The sequence below is a fragment of the Piliocolobus tephrosceles genome, chromosome 16 (genome assembly GCF_002776525.5).
Source record: "Piliocolobus tephrosceles isolate RC106 chromosome 16, ASM277652v3, whole genome shotgun sequence".
Classification (NCBI taxonomy): Eukaryota; Metazoa; Chordata; class Mammalia; order Primates; family Cercopithecidae; genus Piliocolobus; species Piliocolobus tephrosceles.
Window position 1 is genome coordinate 25,734,135 of NC_045449.1, and position 18,999 is coordinate 25,753,133.

General features: G+C 34.9%; 1 protein-coding gene across 1 annotated transcript in view; it reads left to right on the forward strand.

Annotated features, from left to right (window-relative positions):
• NF1 (neurofibromin 1) overlaps positions 1 to 18,999 on the forward strand; it is a 243,357-nt gene that overhangs the window by 66,240 nt on the left and 158,118 nt on the right. Inside the window, exons 12-20 of the mRNA XM_026452251.2 lie at positions 4,006 to 4,140; positions 8,526 to 8,639; positions 11,163 to 11,242; positions 12,750 to 12,873; positions 14,403 to 14,558; positions 15,727 to 15,976; positions 16,513 to 16,586; positions 16,817 to 16,900; positions 18,310 to 18,750. Of these exons, the coding sequence (XP_026308036.1) occupies positions 4,006 to 4,140; positions 8,526 to 8,639; positions 11,163 to 11,242; positions 12,750 to 12,873; positions 14,403 to 14,558; positions 15,727 to 15,976; positions 16,513 to 16,586; positions 16,817 to 16,900; positions 18,310 to 18,750 (1,458 nt within the window). The remainder of the gene's footprint in view (positions 1 to 4,005; positions 4,141 to 8,525; positions 8,640 to 11,162; positions 11,243 to 12,749; positions 12,874 to 14,402; positions 14,559 to 15,726; positions 15,977 to 16,512; positions 16,587 to 16,816; positions 16,901 to 18,309; positions 18,751 to 18,999) is intronic.

Genomic DNA, 18,999 nt, shown 5'->3' on the forward strand with positions numbered 1-18,999 from the left:
GGGGGGCAGGCGCCTATGGTTATAGCTACTCAGGAGGCTGAGGCAGGAGAATCACTTGAACCCGGGAGGTGGAGTTTGCAGTGAGCCAATATTGTGTCACCACTCCAGCCTGGGCAACAGAGTGAGACTGTCTCAAAAAAGCAAAAAGCAAAAACCAAAAACCAAAACCCTCCTATATCTGATTTGCTTCTCTTCTGGAAAGACCAACCTGACAAAAATTTTTAAAATTAAAATGCCATATTAAGATCTGATGTTAGTGATACAGATGTAATACTATGATGTAATAATTGATAAAAGCTATTAAAGTGTTGTGTTTGTATACCCTGTTTCTATTAATACAACCTAAGATAGTATTATTATTTTATATTGATGTTTTAGTTATTTAAACTCTTTGGCCATTTTTATATGAATGTTGAGCCATAACTTCTCTTCCTTTGTACTTTTGTAGTATTTTTTAATATTTGAAATGTTTGTCTTAGCACTAATTTTACTATTTGAAAACTAACATGTCCTGCTTTCATAAAATTCAAAACTGCCCATAACAGATGCATGAATTTTCACAAATACTTGTTATTTCTCAACATTTTTTATCTTAAATGGCATGCTGGCTTACCAGATCTTTCTTACATGCCTGTTATTCAGTCACATGGTCTAAATTAACAAGTGGTTTGGGCCTTTAATAGATACCTGAAAACTCTGGTTCATGAATTTCTTCCCAGACATGATTGCCTCTCATCTTTGGCCAGATCACATGTACCAGCTTGTATTCCTAATAATACCTGCAATATAGAAGATCAGTTAATGAATGAATGAATTTTTTTCTTACATTTCTAATTAAGAAACACATTGCTTCTTTAGCATGTTGTTCCTGACGTTCTGTAACCCACTAAAATTAAAAGGTATTTGAGATGAATTATATTTATTGGAATTTCTGAAGTCATACATTTCATATTAGGCAGCCATGTTGGAACAGAATTTACATGTTGATACTTGGGATTAAGAGGTGACATAATTAAACTAATATAGTCATACATCACTTAATGACAGGGACATGTCTTGAGAAATGAGTGCATCCTTAGTGATTCAGTCATTGTGCAAACATCATAAAGTCTACTTACATGAAACTGGATGGTTATATAGCCTGCTACATTCGTAGGATATATGGTCTAGCCTATTGCTCCTAGGCTACGAATCTAGGCTAAACAGCATGTTATTGTACTGAATACTGTAGGCAGTTGTAGTACAATGATAAGTATTTGTTTATTCAAACAGAAAAGGTGCAGTAATAACACAGCATAAAAGAAAAAAGATGTATAGGACACTTAACACAAATGGAGTTTGCAGGACTGGAAGTTGCTGTGGGTGACTCATTGAGTGAGTGTTGAGTGAATGTGAAGCCTAGGACATTACTGTACACTACTGTAGACCTAAAAGTTTTTAAAATTTATTTTACTTTTAAGACTTTTGCATTTTTCTCATACTCAGGATCCATACTGTAGACTTTATAATCACTGTACACTTAAGCTATATCAAATTAATAAAAAAATTTTTATTTGATAATTTACCATAGCTTTTAAAACGTAAACTTTTAATTTTTTAAATTTTGACTCTTGTAATAACACTTAGCTTAAAACACATTGTACAGCTAGCTGTATAAAATATTTTTCTTTATATCCTGTAAGTTTTTCTATTTGAAAATGTTCTGTTTTAATTTTTGTTTTGAAAACTGTTTTAAGATCTGAGACAGAAACATACACATTAGCCTAGGCCTACATGGGGTCAAGATCATCAGTGTTACTGTCTTCCACCTCCACATCTGCTCCCATTGGAAGGTTTTTAGGAAATAACATGTGGAGCTGTCAGCTCTTGTGGTAACAATGCCTTCTTCTGGAATACCTCCTGAAGGACCTTCTGAGGCTGTGTTTCATAGTTAACTTTTTATCTTTAAGTAGGAGTATAACAATACAAAGTATACTATAGTAGGCTGGGCCTGGTGGCACACGCCTGTAGTCCCAGCACTTTGGGAGGCCAAGGCGAGTGGATCACCTGAGGTCAGGAGTCGAGACCAGCCTGGCCAACATGGCAAATCCCCTTCTCTACTAAAAATACAAAAAAATCAGCTGGGCGTGGTGGTGTGCATCTGTAGTCCCAGCTGCTCCGGAGGCTGAGGCAGGAGAATTGCCTGAACCCGGGAGGCAGAGGTTGCAGTGAGCCGAGATTGCGCCACTGAACTCCAGCCTGGGCAACAAAGTGAGACTTGGTCTCAAAAAAAGTATATTATAATAAATATATAAACCAGTAACAGTTATTTATTCTCATCAAGTATAGTATACTACACATAATTGTATGTGCTGTCCTTTTTTTATATGACTAGAAGTGAAGGTTTGTTTACACCAACATCACTACAAACAAGTAATGCATTGTGCTTGGACATCATGATGGCTATATCACTAAGTGACAGGAATTTTTTAGTTGTGTTACATATTGTCTCATTGACTGAAATGTTATGTGGCCTGTGACTCTATTTAGTTTTTTTGGAAATGATTCTTAACTAAGGAAAAATTCTGATACCTGCTAATTGTTCTCTGATCTTGTGTTCCTGTGCAATGGCTGCATCAGGGAAGAGCTGCTTGATAGTTACACTTAGTTACATCAAAGTAAATAAATTTGTTTCATCAAACTTTCAGCTTGATCTAAGGTGAAACACCTCAACTTAAAGTGAGGGAAAAATACAGTTGAAAGAGAGCAAACAGTAAAACCAGAATTTATTAAATCATTTAGTAAAACATTTGCTTTGGGGTCGGGGGCAGTTATAAAAGCAAACTATTTATAAGTTTTCCTATCTGTCTTCTGTAGTGACATTCTTGAGTATAAATGTGTGCATTAAATAGCTAGTCTTCCCCCCTGAGGACTAAAACCCTTCGGTGTTCTTGGGTGTAATAACAAATGCGTATTTCACTTAAACATGGAGGATAGTTCATTTGTGTTGTAGATATGCATGTCTGCTTCTTAACTTTGAAAGACAACCTGTTTACTTGGACATTTGTATTATGGGTCCACAGTTGGTACATAGTCTATTATTTCTGTGTTACATATATGTTTACATAAAGGCATTCATGTCAAAAGCAGATAGTTTTGTGTTATTTCAAGAAAAAAGGAAGGAAATGTTTTATAATAGGTGATACTAGCTCTAGAATATAATTGTTGGATTTTTGGTTGAAAAACATCTATAATTATTTTGGTTCATCATATGTCTCTATAATTGAAACATATTTTCTGTAAGTTTACCTTTCTCAGAGTTCTTTCTGTTTCGTGAATGTTCTTTAGGCAAAATGCATGCATTCTGTAACTTGAAAGAGGTGGAGTGCCATCAAAGGGAAAAGCAAATTTTACAATTAAACTAGTAAATACAGAGTAAATTGCCTACATAACATATTTCGTTAATTCTAAGAAGCACTTATTTTTACTCTTCTCTAAAATAGGGAGTGTATCTTATTTAAAATGTTGTCCTGTAATTGAGAGCAGTTTTTCATTCCTTTTGGGACATCAAATAATGATGCATCTTACAATTGATAATGTTGTAGAGTCTATGAAATACTTGTGTATATGTGTGGGGAATGTTTGTTAAATGAATTACCCAGTAGTTATATTTGTGAGAACTTTAGACCAAGTATTTTTTCCCTTATGTTTTTACATTTTGGAAAATAGTTTTTCACATAGGTGTTTTACAACCTGATATTAAGCTTTTAGTATTGTAATAGATTTTCATTGTTTTATTAGATTGATTTAAAAAATAACATAAATGGTGCAAAAACAGTTTTCATTGTTTTGTTAAGCTTAATGATACTGACCTTATGTTTACTATTGAATGTTTCTACTTATACCACACATTTGGTAGTATAAAAAATAGCTTTTTTCAAAGTTTTTAAATAATTTCTTTTAAAAGGTTGGATAGCTATTATCCTGAGTCTTATGTTTGATACCATGTTTTTGTTTTGTTTTTAGACTCTTACATTTAAAGAAAAAGTAACAAGCCTGAAATTTAAAGAAAAACCTACAGACCTGGAGACAAGAAGCTATAAGTATCTTCTTTTGTCCATGGTGAAACTAATTCATGCAGATCCAAAGCTCTTGCTTTGTGTAAGTATTTTTTTATGAAATGTCTCAAAATGATCACACTAAGTTAATTTGGTTTAGCTGAAATGCCAAGACCTTGAGGATAATTTTTAGCTCAAGAGGACTTACTGATCCTTTCTGATCATACCTGAAAACTAAGAGATCACTAAGAAAATTAATGTATAATGAATGCTAACATAATTAGATCAGATTCTTAAGTGCCCTTACCATTTCTTAACATTTCTCTTTCTTCTTAATTTCCCTATCATTATACTAACATACTTTGATGAGATCTCTGTTCTCATCCTATTACTAGGTTATATATTATTCAGGTATAATCCTGGTATGGGGGATAGAAGTGACTATCAGTCACAGTGCTGTCTACATCTACACCATTGGTTTAAAAAATCTCCAGTTGCTGTTGCCAGTTTAGCTTTTCTATCCCCCTTTCCTCCTGTTATTAGCTTTCTGTTATTGGCTCTGCCTACAAATACTGTATTGGAAAGCGAATGAGGTGAAAATGGGTGTGGTTAGTACTTGAATTATTGTTATTGTTATTATTATTTTGAGACAGGGTCTCACTCTGCTTGCCAGGCAGAAGTGCAGTGGCACAGTCATGGCTCACTGCAACTTCAAACTCCTGGCCTCAAGCCATCCTCCAGCCTCAGTCTCCCCAAGTGCTGTGATGACAGGCATGAGCCACCGTACCTGGCTAGTAATCAGTTATTGTCATAACTACTCTTATTGCCTCAGATGGTATTACATTTCTGAGAACATCACTCTGGTACACAGAGTAATTAGGAACAATGCAAAATAATAAAAATTAGTCATAGTGAAGTGATTAACAGCATGGACGCTGGAGACTACTTACTAGCTATATGATTTGGGTGACTATTTAATCTTTCTATGCCTTAGTTTTCTCATCTGATATATTGGGATCATAATAGTTCCTATCTCAGAGATACTGTTAAGAAAATTGAAATAGTACATAGAATGCTTTTAGGAACAATGCCTGGTACATAATAAGCACTAACTAAATGTTAGCTATTATTGCTATTAATAAGATACAATTTAACACTAATATTATTAACGCACCAAATGTAATAGTTCTATATTGTGACTTTCATAGGATGACATGTTGAACCTTTGTTGAGCTTCTTGAGTCCCTAGAGAGCAGCATCAAGCAAAGTTTCTTACTGCTTTGCTCAGTAACAGGCTTTTAAAAAAGTGTTAAGGTGCTTTTGATTTCGGTGGCATGTTTTTCAAATTACTGTAATATAGGGAGTTTATAACTACATACCTATGGTTCCAAGAGTTCTATGAAACTTCATGAATTTTTTAAAAATGTGTATTTATGAGTAATGTTTCTTGGAGAGTGGAGAGGAGAGAAGAAAGAAGGAAAAAACATTCCCAAAGGCTCAGTGACCCCAAAAGAAGGCCTATGATACTTTAACCCTGAAAAATCCATTCAAATTTGAAAGTCTAATTAGAATAAACAGATCTTTGGCATGAAAAAATTCCTTAAAACCTGTCAATGAAACTCTATAAAAATAATGAAATTCCCTTTCTCTTCATTCCTCTATTATGTGTCACAAGCTGTTTGTGGCATTATTTCATCATGAAAGTCACATAATACTAGCACCACTCTGTTTACATGGCAATAATTCACTTTCAAAGCAGGCACCAAACTCACCAATGCCTTTTCTACTTGCTGTTTTCCAAGGATCTTTTAAAATGGAAATTATTTGCTTTGCTGCCATCTAGTGGTTAATACGTTTTCTCAGAGTAACAATGAGTACATTAAAATAGAAGATTCATTGTAAACATTTGACCGTTTTGTCTTTTACATAAAAATTCTGAGTCTTAGTAATTTAGGAAGAGTGCAGGAATAATTATTAAATGGTCTCAATCATGGTATTTTTAAAGTAATATGATTTTGTCTTATTTTAGTACTCTCAATTTCTCAAGCCTCCTGATTACTCAGCTTGCATCGTTTCTTAGATCCCCCTGATCATTTCTCCACACTGAAGTTACGGCAATCTCTTTAAAAAGCAAATCTTATTATGCGCCCAATCAGCTTGAAACCTTTTAGTTGAAATTGCTTTTGCTTATGAAGGCCAAACTCCAAATAGATCTGTAAGGTCGTGCAAAATCTTTCTCCCATCTGCCATTTCTTCCACATGTAGCATTACATTTTTTGTCTTCCTTTACTCTATTCATGATGGTCTTCCTTTCAATCTTTCTAACCACATGCCTTCATACCTCCCTTGCACTTGCTTTTCCCTCTGCCTAGAATCTGCCTACTCTTCACATAGTAATTCCTACTCATTCTTAGCTGTTGTCACTGCACTAAGGAAGCCTCCCTGACTAGGACACTTTCCCATGTTACAGGCTGTCATAGCAGCATGTACCTGTATAGCTCTTATGTGATTTGCTTTTTTATACTTGTTGATCTGATTATTTTATTGATGATATCTTCCCCCATGAGACTACATGCTCATGGAGGATGGGAAACACATCTTCTGTTTTTCATTGTTGTGTCTTTGGCATTCAATAAAAATTACTTGATTTTGAATGAATTTATATGAATGTCAGAAAATAAGCTAACAGTTTTGAATTACAGATATATTGGAGTGAGGGCTTACCTTAGTCATTATAATGGGGAAAAATCTATAGTTAGCAAAATGAAATATAGGACACAAGTTGCATTGGCTTCATATATTCTTTTTTTTTTTTTGAGACAGAGTCTCACTGTATTGCCCAGGCTGGAGTGTGGTGGTGTGATCTCAGCTCACTGCAGCCTCCGCCTCCTGGGTTCAAGTGATTCTCCTGCCTCAGCCTCCCCGGTAGCTGAGATTACAGGCAGCTGCCACCACACCGGCTAATTTTTGTAGTTTTGGGAGAGATGGGGTTTCTCCACGTTGGCCAGGCTTGTCTCAAACTCCTGACCTCAAGCAGTCCGCCTCCCTCGGCCTCCCAAAGTGCTGGGATTACAGACGTGAGCCACCATGCCTGGCCGAACCGTATATTCCTGAAGTGCAAATATATACTTACAAGTTAAGAGAAACATTTTAGTCTGTAAATAGGTAGGCATTTGGCAGGGCATGGTCATTCACGCCTGTAATCCCAGCATGTTGGGAGGCCGAGGCAGGTGGATCACCTGAGATCAGGAGTTCGAGACCAGTCTGGCCAACGTGGTAAACCCCATCTCTAATAATAATGCAAAAATTAGCCAGACAAGGTGACGCACACCTGGAATCCCAGCTACTTGGGAGGCTGAGGCAGAAGAATCTGTTGAACCCAGGAGGCAGAGGTTGCAGTGAGCCGAGATCATGCCATTGCACTCCGTTTAAAAAAAAAAAAAGTAGGCATTCGCATTTATACACAAGGTTAATTTTCTTTGCTTAGTACACTATATTTTTCCGCAATGAAAAGGACCAAAGTATGAGTATCTGACGATGTGAATTCTAGCCTTTGCTTTGTCAACAGCTGTGTGGATTTGGGCAGGACCTTTGTATGGGACAAGAGGGCTGTACAGGATAATCATGTGATCCTTATCCAACATGTGTGTCCTTTGCCTTTGATCACAACCATGTATAAGCTCAAAACCAGTAACTTCCAAAGCAGAGATACGTTCTTAAGCCAGTTTGCTAATTGTTGGGAAAAAAAATTACTCCTCATATTATTGATGTAATTTTCAATGGGAATTAGTGGTTTTTGTTCTCCTTAGGATTTTCCCTGGACATTATTCACATTAATGAACAAGTATAGACGTGGATTAAAAGAATCCCTAACAAAAGAAGTTTTGTTTTAACAAAATTTTTATTTTATTGAGATAAAAATACCATACCCACATACCATAAAATTCGCCATCTTAAAGTTTACAGTTTAGTTGTTTTCAGTATATTTACAAGGTTCTGCAACCATTACCACTGTGTAATTCTAGAATATTTTTTTCTTTTTCTTTCTGTTTTTTTTTTTTTTTTTTTTTTTTTCTTCAGACAGGGTCTCGCTCTGCCACCCAGGCTGGAGTGCAGTGGTGCAATCTCGGCTTACTGCAACCACCGCCTCCCAGTTTCAAGCAATTCTCCTGCCTCAGCCTTCCAAGTAGCAGGGACCACAGGCGCATGCCACCACACCTGGCAAATTTTTATATTTTTAGTAGAGTTAGGGTTTCACCATATTGGTCAGGCTGGTCTCAAACTCCTGACTTCAGGTGATCCACCTGCCACGACCTTCCAAAGTGCTGGGCTTACAGGCGTGAACTGCCATGCCCAGCCTAGTTCTAGAACATTGTTATCACCCCTAAAAGAAACCTGGTACCCTTTAGCAGTCACTGTCTATTTCTTCCTCCTTCTAATCTCTCTCGATTTATTTTTTTAATTGAAGTTTCCTTTTTCTCCTTGCAGAATCCAAGAAAACAGGGGCCCGAAACCCAAGGCAGTACAGCGGAGTTAATTACAGGGCTCGTCCAACTGGTCCCTCAGTCACACATGCCAGAGATTGCGCAGGAAGCAATGGAGGTAAGGGGAAAATGAATTCCAGGTTCTTGAAGGAAAGGTTGTAACTATGTACATATTCATGATGTTCCTTTGGTGTATGGTTTCTATGAGTAATAGGTAGATGTCATTTCTGGAAATGGTATGTTTATGTCTATACATTGTTTTATAAAACTCCATGGAGAAAGAAGGGGTTTACTTGCTTTATATCACATAGCAACAACATTGTACAAATTCTGATGCTTAATAAAATAGTTCGAGATTTTCTAATTGCAGGTGACTTTAAAATTTTTTAAAATATTTTTACTAAATATTAAAAATACTGATTTTTAAATTGAGACATAATTCACATACCCTCAAGTTGAACATTTTAAGTAGTTCTTATTCACACAGTTGTGCAACTATCACTACTCTCTAAGCCATAACATTTTTATCACCCCAGAAAGAAACTTGACTCCCCATTCCCTTATCCCTACCAACTACTAATCTATTTTCTGTCTCTGTGGCTTTGCTTGTTTTAGATATTTCATATAAATAGAATCATAGAATATGTGGCCTTTTATGTCTGGCTGCCTTGACAGTGTTTTCAAGGTTCATTTATGTTGTGGTATGAATCACTATTTTCTTCCTTTTTATTTCTAAATATTTCATTGTATGGATCTCAGTTTTGTTCATCTAGTTACCAGTTGGTGGACGTTTGGTGTTTCTACTTTTTGGCTATTACGAATAATGCTGCTATGAACATTTGTGTAAAAGTCTATATGTGGACATATCTCTTAAGTATATAGGAGTGGAACTGCTAAGTCATGTGGTAACTCTGTTGAACTTTTGAGGAACTGTCAAACTCTTTTTCCAAAGCAACTGTATCATTTTATATTCTCAATAAGAAGGTATGAAGGTTTTAATATTTCTGCATCCTTGCTAATACTTGTTATAATGTGCCTTTTTGATTATAGCCATCCTAATGTACATACTATAAAAATGTTTATACATACCCAGTAAAACTATTTATAAAAAATGTTTTAGCACTTATTATGTAATCATTGGTTCCATTTGTGTACATTGCTATTGGTACCATAAATTGATACATTTCTTGTAATCTTTTTGGAAGGCTATTTGGCAGAAGCTATATAAACATTTCATTTTTTGTACAAATAATTCAATTTCTAGCACTTTAAAAATCTTATGAATATAACTCAAAAGGAAAAAGCTGCACACATAGGTACTTATTGCTCTTAATTATAATATGAGAATATTAGAGCTTTATTTACTGGGAGGAGAATGGGCTAATATTCAATAATGAGAATGATATTTTAACTTGGTGAGCTGTTAAACTTTTATTAGAACATATAGATCACACAGCAATATGGAAAAATATGAAATGTCAAGTTGAGTATACTGTGTTTATGGCTTTGTTAAAACATGGAAAATACAAAAAAAGAAGGCAACATGAAAAGAAAATTAAAGCCTGGAAAAGGCTAACACGTTTTCTTTCAATATATATATTTTTAAAGTTTTATCAAACAAAAATATAGAGAATTTGTCACTTGAAAAAACTACTGACAGTAAATTGTACCAAGTTTTTGTACGTTAGCAAAATTGAATTTTAATTTGTGTTGTTTTTCCTTGATATGAGAGCTATAAATTATATAGCTTTTTAAGATTCTCACAATTAATTGCAATTTTCATTAAATATCTCAAAGTACTTACAATAAAAATGTTTGAAATAAGATAATGCGGGTCTGGCCTTTATATGTTGATATGTTGACCAAGGACTGAAAGAAATGTCCAGAGCTTCAGTGTCTGCTGGGTTGGGGGTGGAGGGGTGTAGGAGGAATGTAAATTGGGATTGTAGAATTGGAGTTAAGATAGGATCCGTTTGAAGGAAGAGTTTGTGTTTTATTTTTTATATCTTTGATGGTTTTATGTAATAATCTATTCATATGTTATATATTGTAAGTGAATTATTTAATTCCTGTTAATGTTCTCTGAGCCAGATTCCAATTTCAGTTCTGTGGTCAGTTGAAATACTTTAGAATGGATAATCTGCTATGAAATACAAAATCCATTTTGCTTCCTCTAAATGATTTTGAAAAATAATTTCTCTTTTCTGTTACAAATGACTTTGTAGCAAGTGAGACAGTATTTACTTATCTTTTGCTGTGTGTATTAATTTTGGCAAGCCCTTCTTACTTGGGGATTAACTTTTTGTTTCATAGAGTTCTTTACTATCTATTGAAATTATTTTGTTTGTTTCTTAAAGCAGTTTTTACAGTTATATATTGTTCCAAATTCATCATTTAGCTTTATATGTGCATGCCAGTTAGAGTCAGGATGATGGGAATAAAATTATTTCATTCTGCCTGTATTATTCCCTAGAGGTTTGTGTTCACCAGACTTTCTCTCTCAACCTTTTACTATATATTGAAACTACAAATGAAATAGCTCAATTTCTTAGCATTTGTAAAATAAGTACTCCAGTGTTATGTTTACCAAAAATGTTTGAGTGAGTCTTCTGTTTGTCTTTCTCTTTTTTAAAAAATTCAGGCTCTGCTGGTTCTTCATCAGTTAGATAGCATTGATTTGTGGAATCCTGATGCTCCTGTAGAAACATTTTGGGAGATTAGGTATATGTACTTCTATTTTTTAAATTCAATTCTTAAATTTTATTTTGTATTTTTTGTCTTGAAATATTAACTCTGTAGTACTTAGTATATTGTAAAACTGGTTTTATGGTTTTGTATTTTATTTGACTTCAAATTATTAGAATTTCTTGTTTTAACTATAAGAAAAGTATCATAGCAATTTAGAAAATAAATTTTAAGAATAGTGCTAAATTTTGTCACCCTAACATAAGTACTGTTGTTTGATATATTACTTTTTTCAGATTTCAATGTGGTTACTACTGTATTTTAATAGATTTTCATAGTCATAAGCCTAGTATGATAAAATTTTGTAACAATACTGTTTTTTCAGTTTTTTAAACTATGATCTTTTGTAAACTTTCTGTAATACCAATGCTTTTAATGAATGAATTAATAATGGACACCTGCTTAGAAGAAAAAAATATATACAGAATTTTGTGGTCTACTTCCTAGATTATATAAATCATTACATTTTAATGAGCATGAAGTCACCACACTGAGGAAAATGTAAATGTGTAAAACCTCAAGTTTGCCATTATCTTATAAGAATGGGTGTGCTAAGTTACTTGGCAGCTGAATTAAACCTTACTCTAGAGTAGTGCTCTCCACTAGTAATATAATGAGAACCCCATATGTTAAAGTTTTTTTACTTACTACATTAAAGAGTAAAAAGAAGCAGGTAAAATTAATTGTAATAATGTTTTATTTAACCCAGTGTATATTATCTATAATATAATTTCAACATGCAATCAATATAAAAGTTATTAATGACATTTCATTCTCTTTTTTTAATAAAGTATTCAAACTTTGGTGTGTCTTTTATCCTTACAGCACATTTCAATTTGAACAGGCCACACTTAAAGTGCTCAATAGCCATGTGTGGCTGGCTAGTGGCTACCATGTTAGACAGTGCAGCTCTGGAGTAGGGATCAGAAAATTTTTCTCTAGAAGACCAGATAATAAATATTTTAGGCTTTGTGGGTCATACAGTTTCTGTCATAACCATTCAGTTCTGCCTTTGGAGCATGAAAGTTGCCACAGACATGTGAATGAACGGGCATGGCTGTGTTTAACTAAAACTTTATATACAATAGCACGTGATAGGCTGGATTTGGTCTGTGGATGGTAGTAGCTTGCAGACCCCCACTGTGGAGCACTGGGTTTATAGGCAGTCTCTGCTGTGCATATGGTTTATTGTTTCTTCTTATGTCCACTGCAAGGATGAGTTACATGGATAGAAACACTGGGAGTTTAATGAAACATAAGGAGCTTATAAATAAATACTTGCTTTTTTTCTATAACCTGTGGACATACTTCCTTTGATTATAATGCTGTTGACACTTTGATAACTGTTTCTCTAAAGCCCTATAAGGGAAACTAAGCTTCTCTAAACTTGTATTCGTTATGGGAGAATGCCATTCTTATGTCTGGTTATATCTGCATTAAGTTATTGATGATGCTAGTAACAATGAACTTTATGTTACTGCAGCTCACAAATGCTTTTTTACATCTGCAAGAAATTAACTAGTCATCAAATGCTTAGTAGCACAGAAATTCTCAAGTGGTTGCGGGAAATTTTGATCTGCAGGAATAAATTTCTTCTTAAAAATAAGGTAAGCAAAATGACATATTTCAAAAATGGAAGAATATTTGGAATGGTAATGGTGAGAGATTAAGAAAGTGTTTTATAGCCAAATTAGGTTCTATTTCAGCTCCTCCTTCCTCCCAGTGTTCTCAAAAGGAAATATATGTGCAGAGGACAATGGCTGGCAAATCAGCATTTTAAAAATTATTCTGAGGCTTTAGCCTTAAAACCACACTGTTGATGAATTCTAGTTCTAGTTGAGTTAAATAGGTCTCTATGGGGCAGGCCTAGGAAAAATGGGGGCTGCTATAACTAAAGTAGCTGGTGAGGAGCATATTCTGTCTCTACTCTCAAGTTCATACATAAGACATAATTCATACATAAAATTTATTTTAACATATAGCTTCTACAATTTAAGAATTCTATTATGTCATAGATTTGGGAGTACTTGATTTAATTAGTTTTTGTCCAGTTCTAGAATAATAGCTCTGAGAGATCATAAAGGCCTAGATCTCATGGCTAGACTAGTCCAGAGAATTATCTATCAAGAACCAAAAGGGAAACAGTTGAGGGTTCTCAATCTAGATTGATTTCTATTCCTCCAATAAGGGTTTCACTTCTTGAAAGTATCAGGAGACTTCTTCGTTGGGATGGAGTGAAATGTTTTGATTCTGAACTATTGAAACATGGTGAGGTTGTGGAGGATAGAGAAGAGCCTTAAATTTCTTTTAAAATATAGTTTCCGTAATTAATCAATTTAGGAATTCTGTTATGGCCTAGTTTTCAGAGTACTTGATTTAATGAGGTTTTATCTGGTACTAGAAACATAACTGTGAAAAACCTTAAATGTATGAAACTCATATCCTTTTCAGTGTTTTACAGCTTATTATTAATAAATTGCCTCTTTTCGGAAATAGACTAATGGTGAAGTGGGTTTATTCACATATGGCTTATTTGATGTGTTAATGTAGTAGAATTTGGCATTATTCCAAAGATACGGAAAGAGATTAGACTTCAGACTTTCATGCCCTTGCCTATGGTGTAATCTCCAGAATGCGAGTATGAGGAATCCAGTAATGAATTCCTAGTGCCCTGGTAGGCGCAGTCACTCTTGTGACATACTTGGTGTATTTACCAGGGTTAATTACTGGTCCAGAAAAACTTAATCTCAAGAGTCAATTTCTGGTTATCCCAACATGGCACAGTATAAAATCTTACGGAAAAAAAATATTTGTCATTGAGATGGAATTACAGTTTTCATACAGTAGTTTTACATTGTTGATGTTTTATTTATGTTTATGTGAGACTTAATTTATATTTGTAGAATCTACTGTTTCTGATGATTTAGAGAACGGGAAACTGAAAGAAATTTTAAAGACATTAAGTAAACCTTATTTGTTCTAATGGGTTTCTAGTGAATCTCCTTCAAGTTGGGGCATAGACATTGAGAGGAGAGGTTTTTTAGGAGAGTCTCAAACAGGAAGACAACTCAAATAAGTGTTTATTCCTCTTGGTTGTCAGTGCTTCATTAAAGCTTATTTATTTCTTTTTTTCTAGCAGGCAGATAGAAGTTCCTGTCACTTTCTCCTTTTTTATGGGGTAGGATGTGATATTCCTTCTAGTGGAAATACCAGTCAAATGTCCATGGATCATGAAGAATTACTACGTACTCCTGGAGCCTCTCTCCGGAAGGGAAAAGGGAACTCCTCTATGGTCAGCTTCTTCTGTACTTTTCCTGTATCAGTTTATGTGCTCTGTTTGTTTTCTGAATGAACTTCGGTAAATTTCATCTAGGTATATAGTGTAATAATGAAAAACTGTTTAGAATCTAGTTCTATTACTGCTCTTTGGGGAACTTTGGGCAAGTTCTTAACATCCTTATTCCTCAGTTCCTCAACTTTAAAATGGGGACAGTAATAGTTCCTGCCCCAGAGTTGTTAAAGAGGGGTAAATAAAAGGATGTGTAAATAGCACTTGACACTTATAAGCTATATCTGATAATTATAATTATTATAAACCTCCACTCCATAAAAAACCCATTCATACAACAGAAGTATAGAATTTGTACCAGCTAACAAATGTACAGATTTACAGGGATAAAAACAAAGTATTTTGCTTCATGTTAAACATAAGTGTTTCTGTGATTTGTGTTTGTGTGTATAATTTCTTTTAAATATAAATCATATTTCAAGTGAAAATATCAGATCATTACAGAAGAGTTGATTTTCCAAACCAAAACTTTTTTCATCTCTAATTTTTAACATAACCTTGTTAGGGAAAAAAACACCTAAGCAGCATGGTATTTATTATTGTCTGTTTTACTTGTAGAATTTGCATTATTTTTACCAATTATCTTCTCCATTTCATGTTTGGGGAATAAGTAATTCAGAATCAAGTATATCTTCTACAGCTATATTTAGTTCTTGTTTATGCCCTTGTTTCAATGAGTGCTACAGTGTACTTATTTTATTACTTCCCTATAGCAAGTAGATAGAATTTCCTGTTACTTCCTCTGTTTTTGTCATTTCTAATTGACTGGGAAGTACATTATATTATTACTGCAGTAGATTTATGTTATGGTGTTTTACCTGTCTATGTTAGAATCAGTTTACATTTCTGGAATCTGGAATCTGGATTAGGATAATACCTATTTGATTTGAAATTGAATAGATAGTAGCATTATGTTGGTCGACATAATCTCATTTCTCATTTGGACAAGATATCTTGGGGTTTGAAAAATTCCTATAATTATTAAAGGAAAAAGCTCTTGTGATTTATTGTATGCTGAGATACACACACACACACACTTGATTGCATTGTTGGGTTTTATATATAAAATTACCCAAGTTGCAAATATATGTCTTCCACCCTTGACTGTCAGGATAGTGCAGCAGGATGCAGCGGAACCCCCCCGATTTGCCGACAAGCCCAGACCAAACTAGAAGTGGCCCTGTACATGTTTCTGTGGAACCCTGACACTGAAGCTGTTCTGGTTGCCATGTCCTGTTTCCGCCACCTCTGTGAGGAAGCAGATATCCGGTGTGGGGTGGATGAAGTGTCAGTGCATAACCTCTTGCCCAACTATAACACATTCATGGAGTTTGCCTCTGTCAGCAATATGATGTCAACAGGTAAATGTGAATAGTGGTTTTTTTTACTCAGTCTGCCTCAAAGCACATGGCATCTGATTGTGAAAATGTATTTAAGGTCACTACTTTGTAAGTTTACAGGGGAAATTCAAATAGCTTACTTGAAATCCTTCTCTGAACAAAGTAAGATGAAAATAAAAAGCATTTGAAATAAATTGTTAGTCTCCTATGGAGTTGCTAATATGCTATACATTTTAAAAATAATTGGCAGTGTATGTTACTATCAGTTATGATTATGTAATTTACTGTGCCTAAGTTGTAGGTAGTGAAGTTTTATGAACATTGGCATATGTTTTGAGTAAATTATAGGTGGGAATAGTTATTTTATTCTGTGGACATTGTAGAGTCCAAGATAAGTACCTTTCCTCTGAGGTTAGTGAAAGGAAGTTTTTGGCTTTATCATTTGAAGCATTTGCTCTGCTTTTCCTACTCTGCCTTTTGGGTGGGGCTTATCAGGTTCTCCATTGACAGGCAGGGCTCTGAGTGCAGTAACTTGATTTGCTGTTGTATTTGCTTAGGAAGAGCAGCACTTCAGAAAAGAGTGATGGCACTGCTGAGGCGCATTGAGCATCCCACTGCAGGAAACACTGAGGTATGCCCTTAGCAACAGAAACACCCCTTCCAGGTGCCCACCCTCAATTTTGGAAGCCTCTTGTTACATATGTGTGATCAGGAATAGCTTTTGAAGTAAATCTAAGATATGTGCATATTACAAGTATAATATCTGAGTAATATACATCAAGTTTGAAACTTGGCTGTTGCTCATGGATGTTTAGCTCTAGATTTAAAGTTGCTTTCAAGTGATAACTGCCTTCATTTTAGGCTTGGGAAGATACACATGCAAAATGGGAACAAGCAACAAAACTAATCCTTAACTATCCAAAAGCCAAAATGGAAGATGGCCAGGTAAGTTTGTAAAGTTGACTTTTGTCTGTTAATCTGCTAAATATATGTACTTCACTTTGATAATCTTTCATGAGTCACTCAGTAAAGTAAGCATATAGTTGTCTGAAGACTGATATTTAATTGTGGTTTATCTAGACCTGTACTTTGTAATATGGTAGCCACTAGCATGTGTGACGATTTAACTTAAATTTTAACATAATTAAAATTAAATAAAATTTAGTTCCTCAATCATAGAGTAGCCACATTGCAAGTACCTAGTAGCCACATATGACAGTTACTTACTCTGTTGGACAGCAGAGAGAGAAAATGTTCCCATCATCACAGAAATACTGGGCAGCATTGCTAGAGACTGTTTCAGAGACCATTTCTTTACCTTTTCTTGCTCTTTCTCCCTTCATCAGGGTGTTTCACAGAATTTTCAGAAAAGGAGCAACAGACGTAGAGAAGAATTAACATAGAAACAATTCATTTTGCTATTTTGTTAGGTATTCTAATTAAGGAATGTCTTAGGCAGTAGATTGAGCCCATAGAGTAAATTAAATTTTAAAATGTGGACAGTTCATTCAACTATTACTATTCACTATATTACCATTACTTTGGAAATTAATGATCAGTTGGTGTTTGTGTGTACTTGATTTGTAATGTTCATATTGCTCTCATTATTAGATGATTTGTAAAAACTGGTTATTCCCCCATTTTTTTGGTCATGCTTAATTACAGTAAGAAAAAAGTTACATTTTTGTGAAGCAAAATTATGTACCTAATACCTTTATTTGGAGGGGACATGTAGCTTTAGAATGAAAGGTTTTGGGGGGGGTTAATATAATATATAATTACATACCATACAATTCACCCATTTAAATTATCCAATTCAGTGACTGTTTTTAGTATATTCACAGAGTTCTGCAACCATCACCACAATCAAGTTTTAGAACAATTTCATCAATTGAGAAAAAAACCCTGTACCCTTTAGCTATCTCTGCCTCTAACCACCCCCCACCCGCTTTCTTGCCTCTCTTCCTCCAACTTCTCCAGCCCTAGGCAACCACGAATCTACTTTCTGTCTCTGTAGATTTGCCTGTTCTGGATATTTTCTGTAAATGGAATTATAGAATATGCGGGCTTTTGTGATTAGCTTCTTTCGCTTAGCATAATGTTTCCAAGGTTCATCCATGTAAAATCAAAGCTTTTTGAAAGAAATTTGATACTCGGGTGATTATATTAGTATATGATAAAAATAAATCAGTGGCTCTTTAAAAATGTATATGGTAATTTTGGGGGTTGATTTTAATGTATTTTTTACATGTTTTGTACTTTTGTCATGAAATAAATGTTGGATGAAGAATAATTTGTCAAGTCTCAACTAATTAAGGTTTAATTCATGCTTTGCACAAAAATTTTGTGTTTAGGCTGCTGAAAGCCTTCACAAGACCATTGTTAAGAGGCGAATGTCCCATGTGAGTGGAGGAGGATCCATAGATTTGTCTGACACAGACTCCCTACAGGAATGGATCAACATGACTGGCTTCCTTTGTGCCCTTGGGGGAGTGTGCCTCCAGCAGAGAAGCAATTCTGGCCTGGCAACCTATAGCCCACCCATGGGTCCAGTCAATGAACGTAAGGGTTCCATGATTTCAGTGATGTCCTCAGAGGGAAACGCCGATACACCTGTCAGCAAATTTATGGATCGGCTCTTGTCCTTAATGGTGTGTAACCATGAGAAAGTGGGACTTCAAATACGGACCAATGTTAAGGATCTGGTGGGTCTAGAATTGAGTCCTGCTCTGTATCCAATGCTATTTAACAAATTGAAGAATACCATCAGCAAGTTTTTTGACTCCCAAGGACAGGTAAAGTGTTCTCTTTTTTATTTTTAACCTTTCTCTATGAATAGAGTGACGTGTTTGAAATAAGCCTTTTTCTTTGAGATTATTTAAATTAGGTACTCACAGTTTTTAAAAATTTCCAAAAAATTGCAGAAACAAGAGTCATCTCAATGTACGGGTCAGCTTGCCTCTTAGGAACTCTGGTGTGTACATGTGCCTGAGGGTATACGTGCCTTGTGTATGGGTACGAGTGTCTTCGTATATCTGTATGCT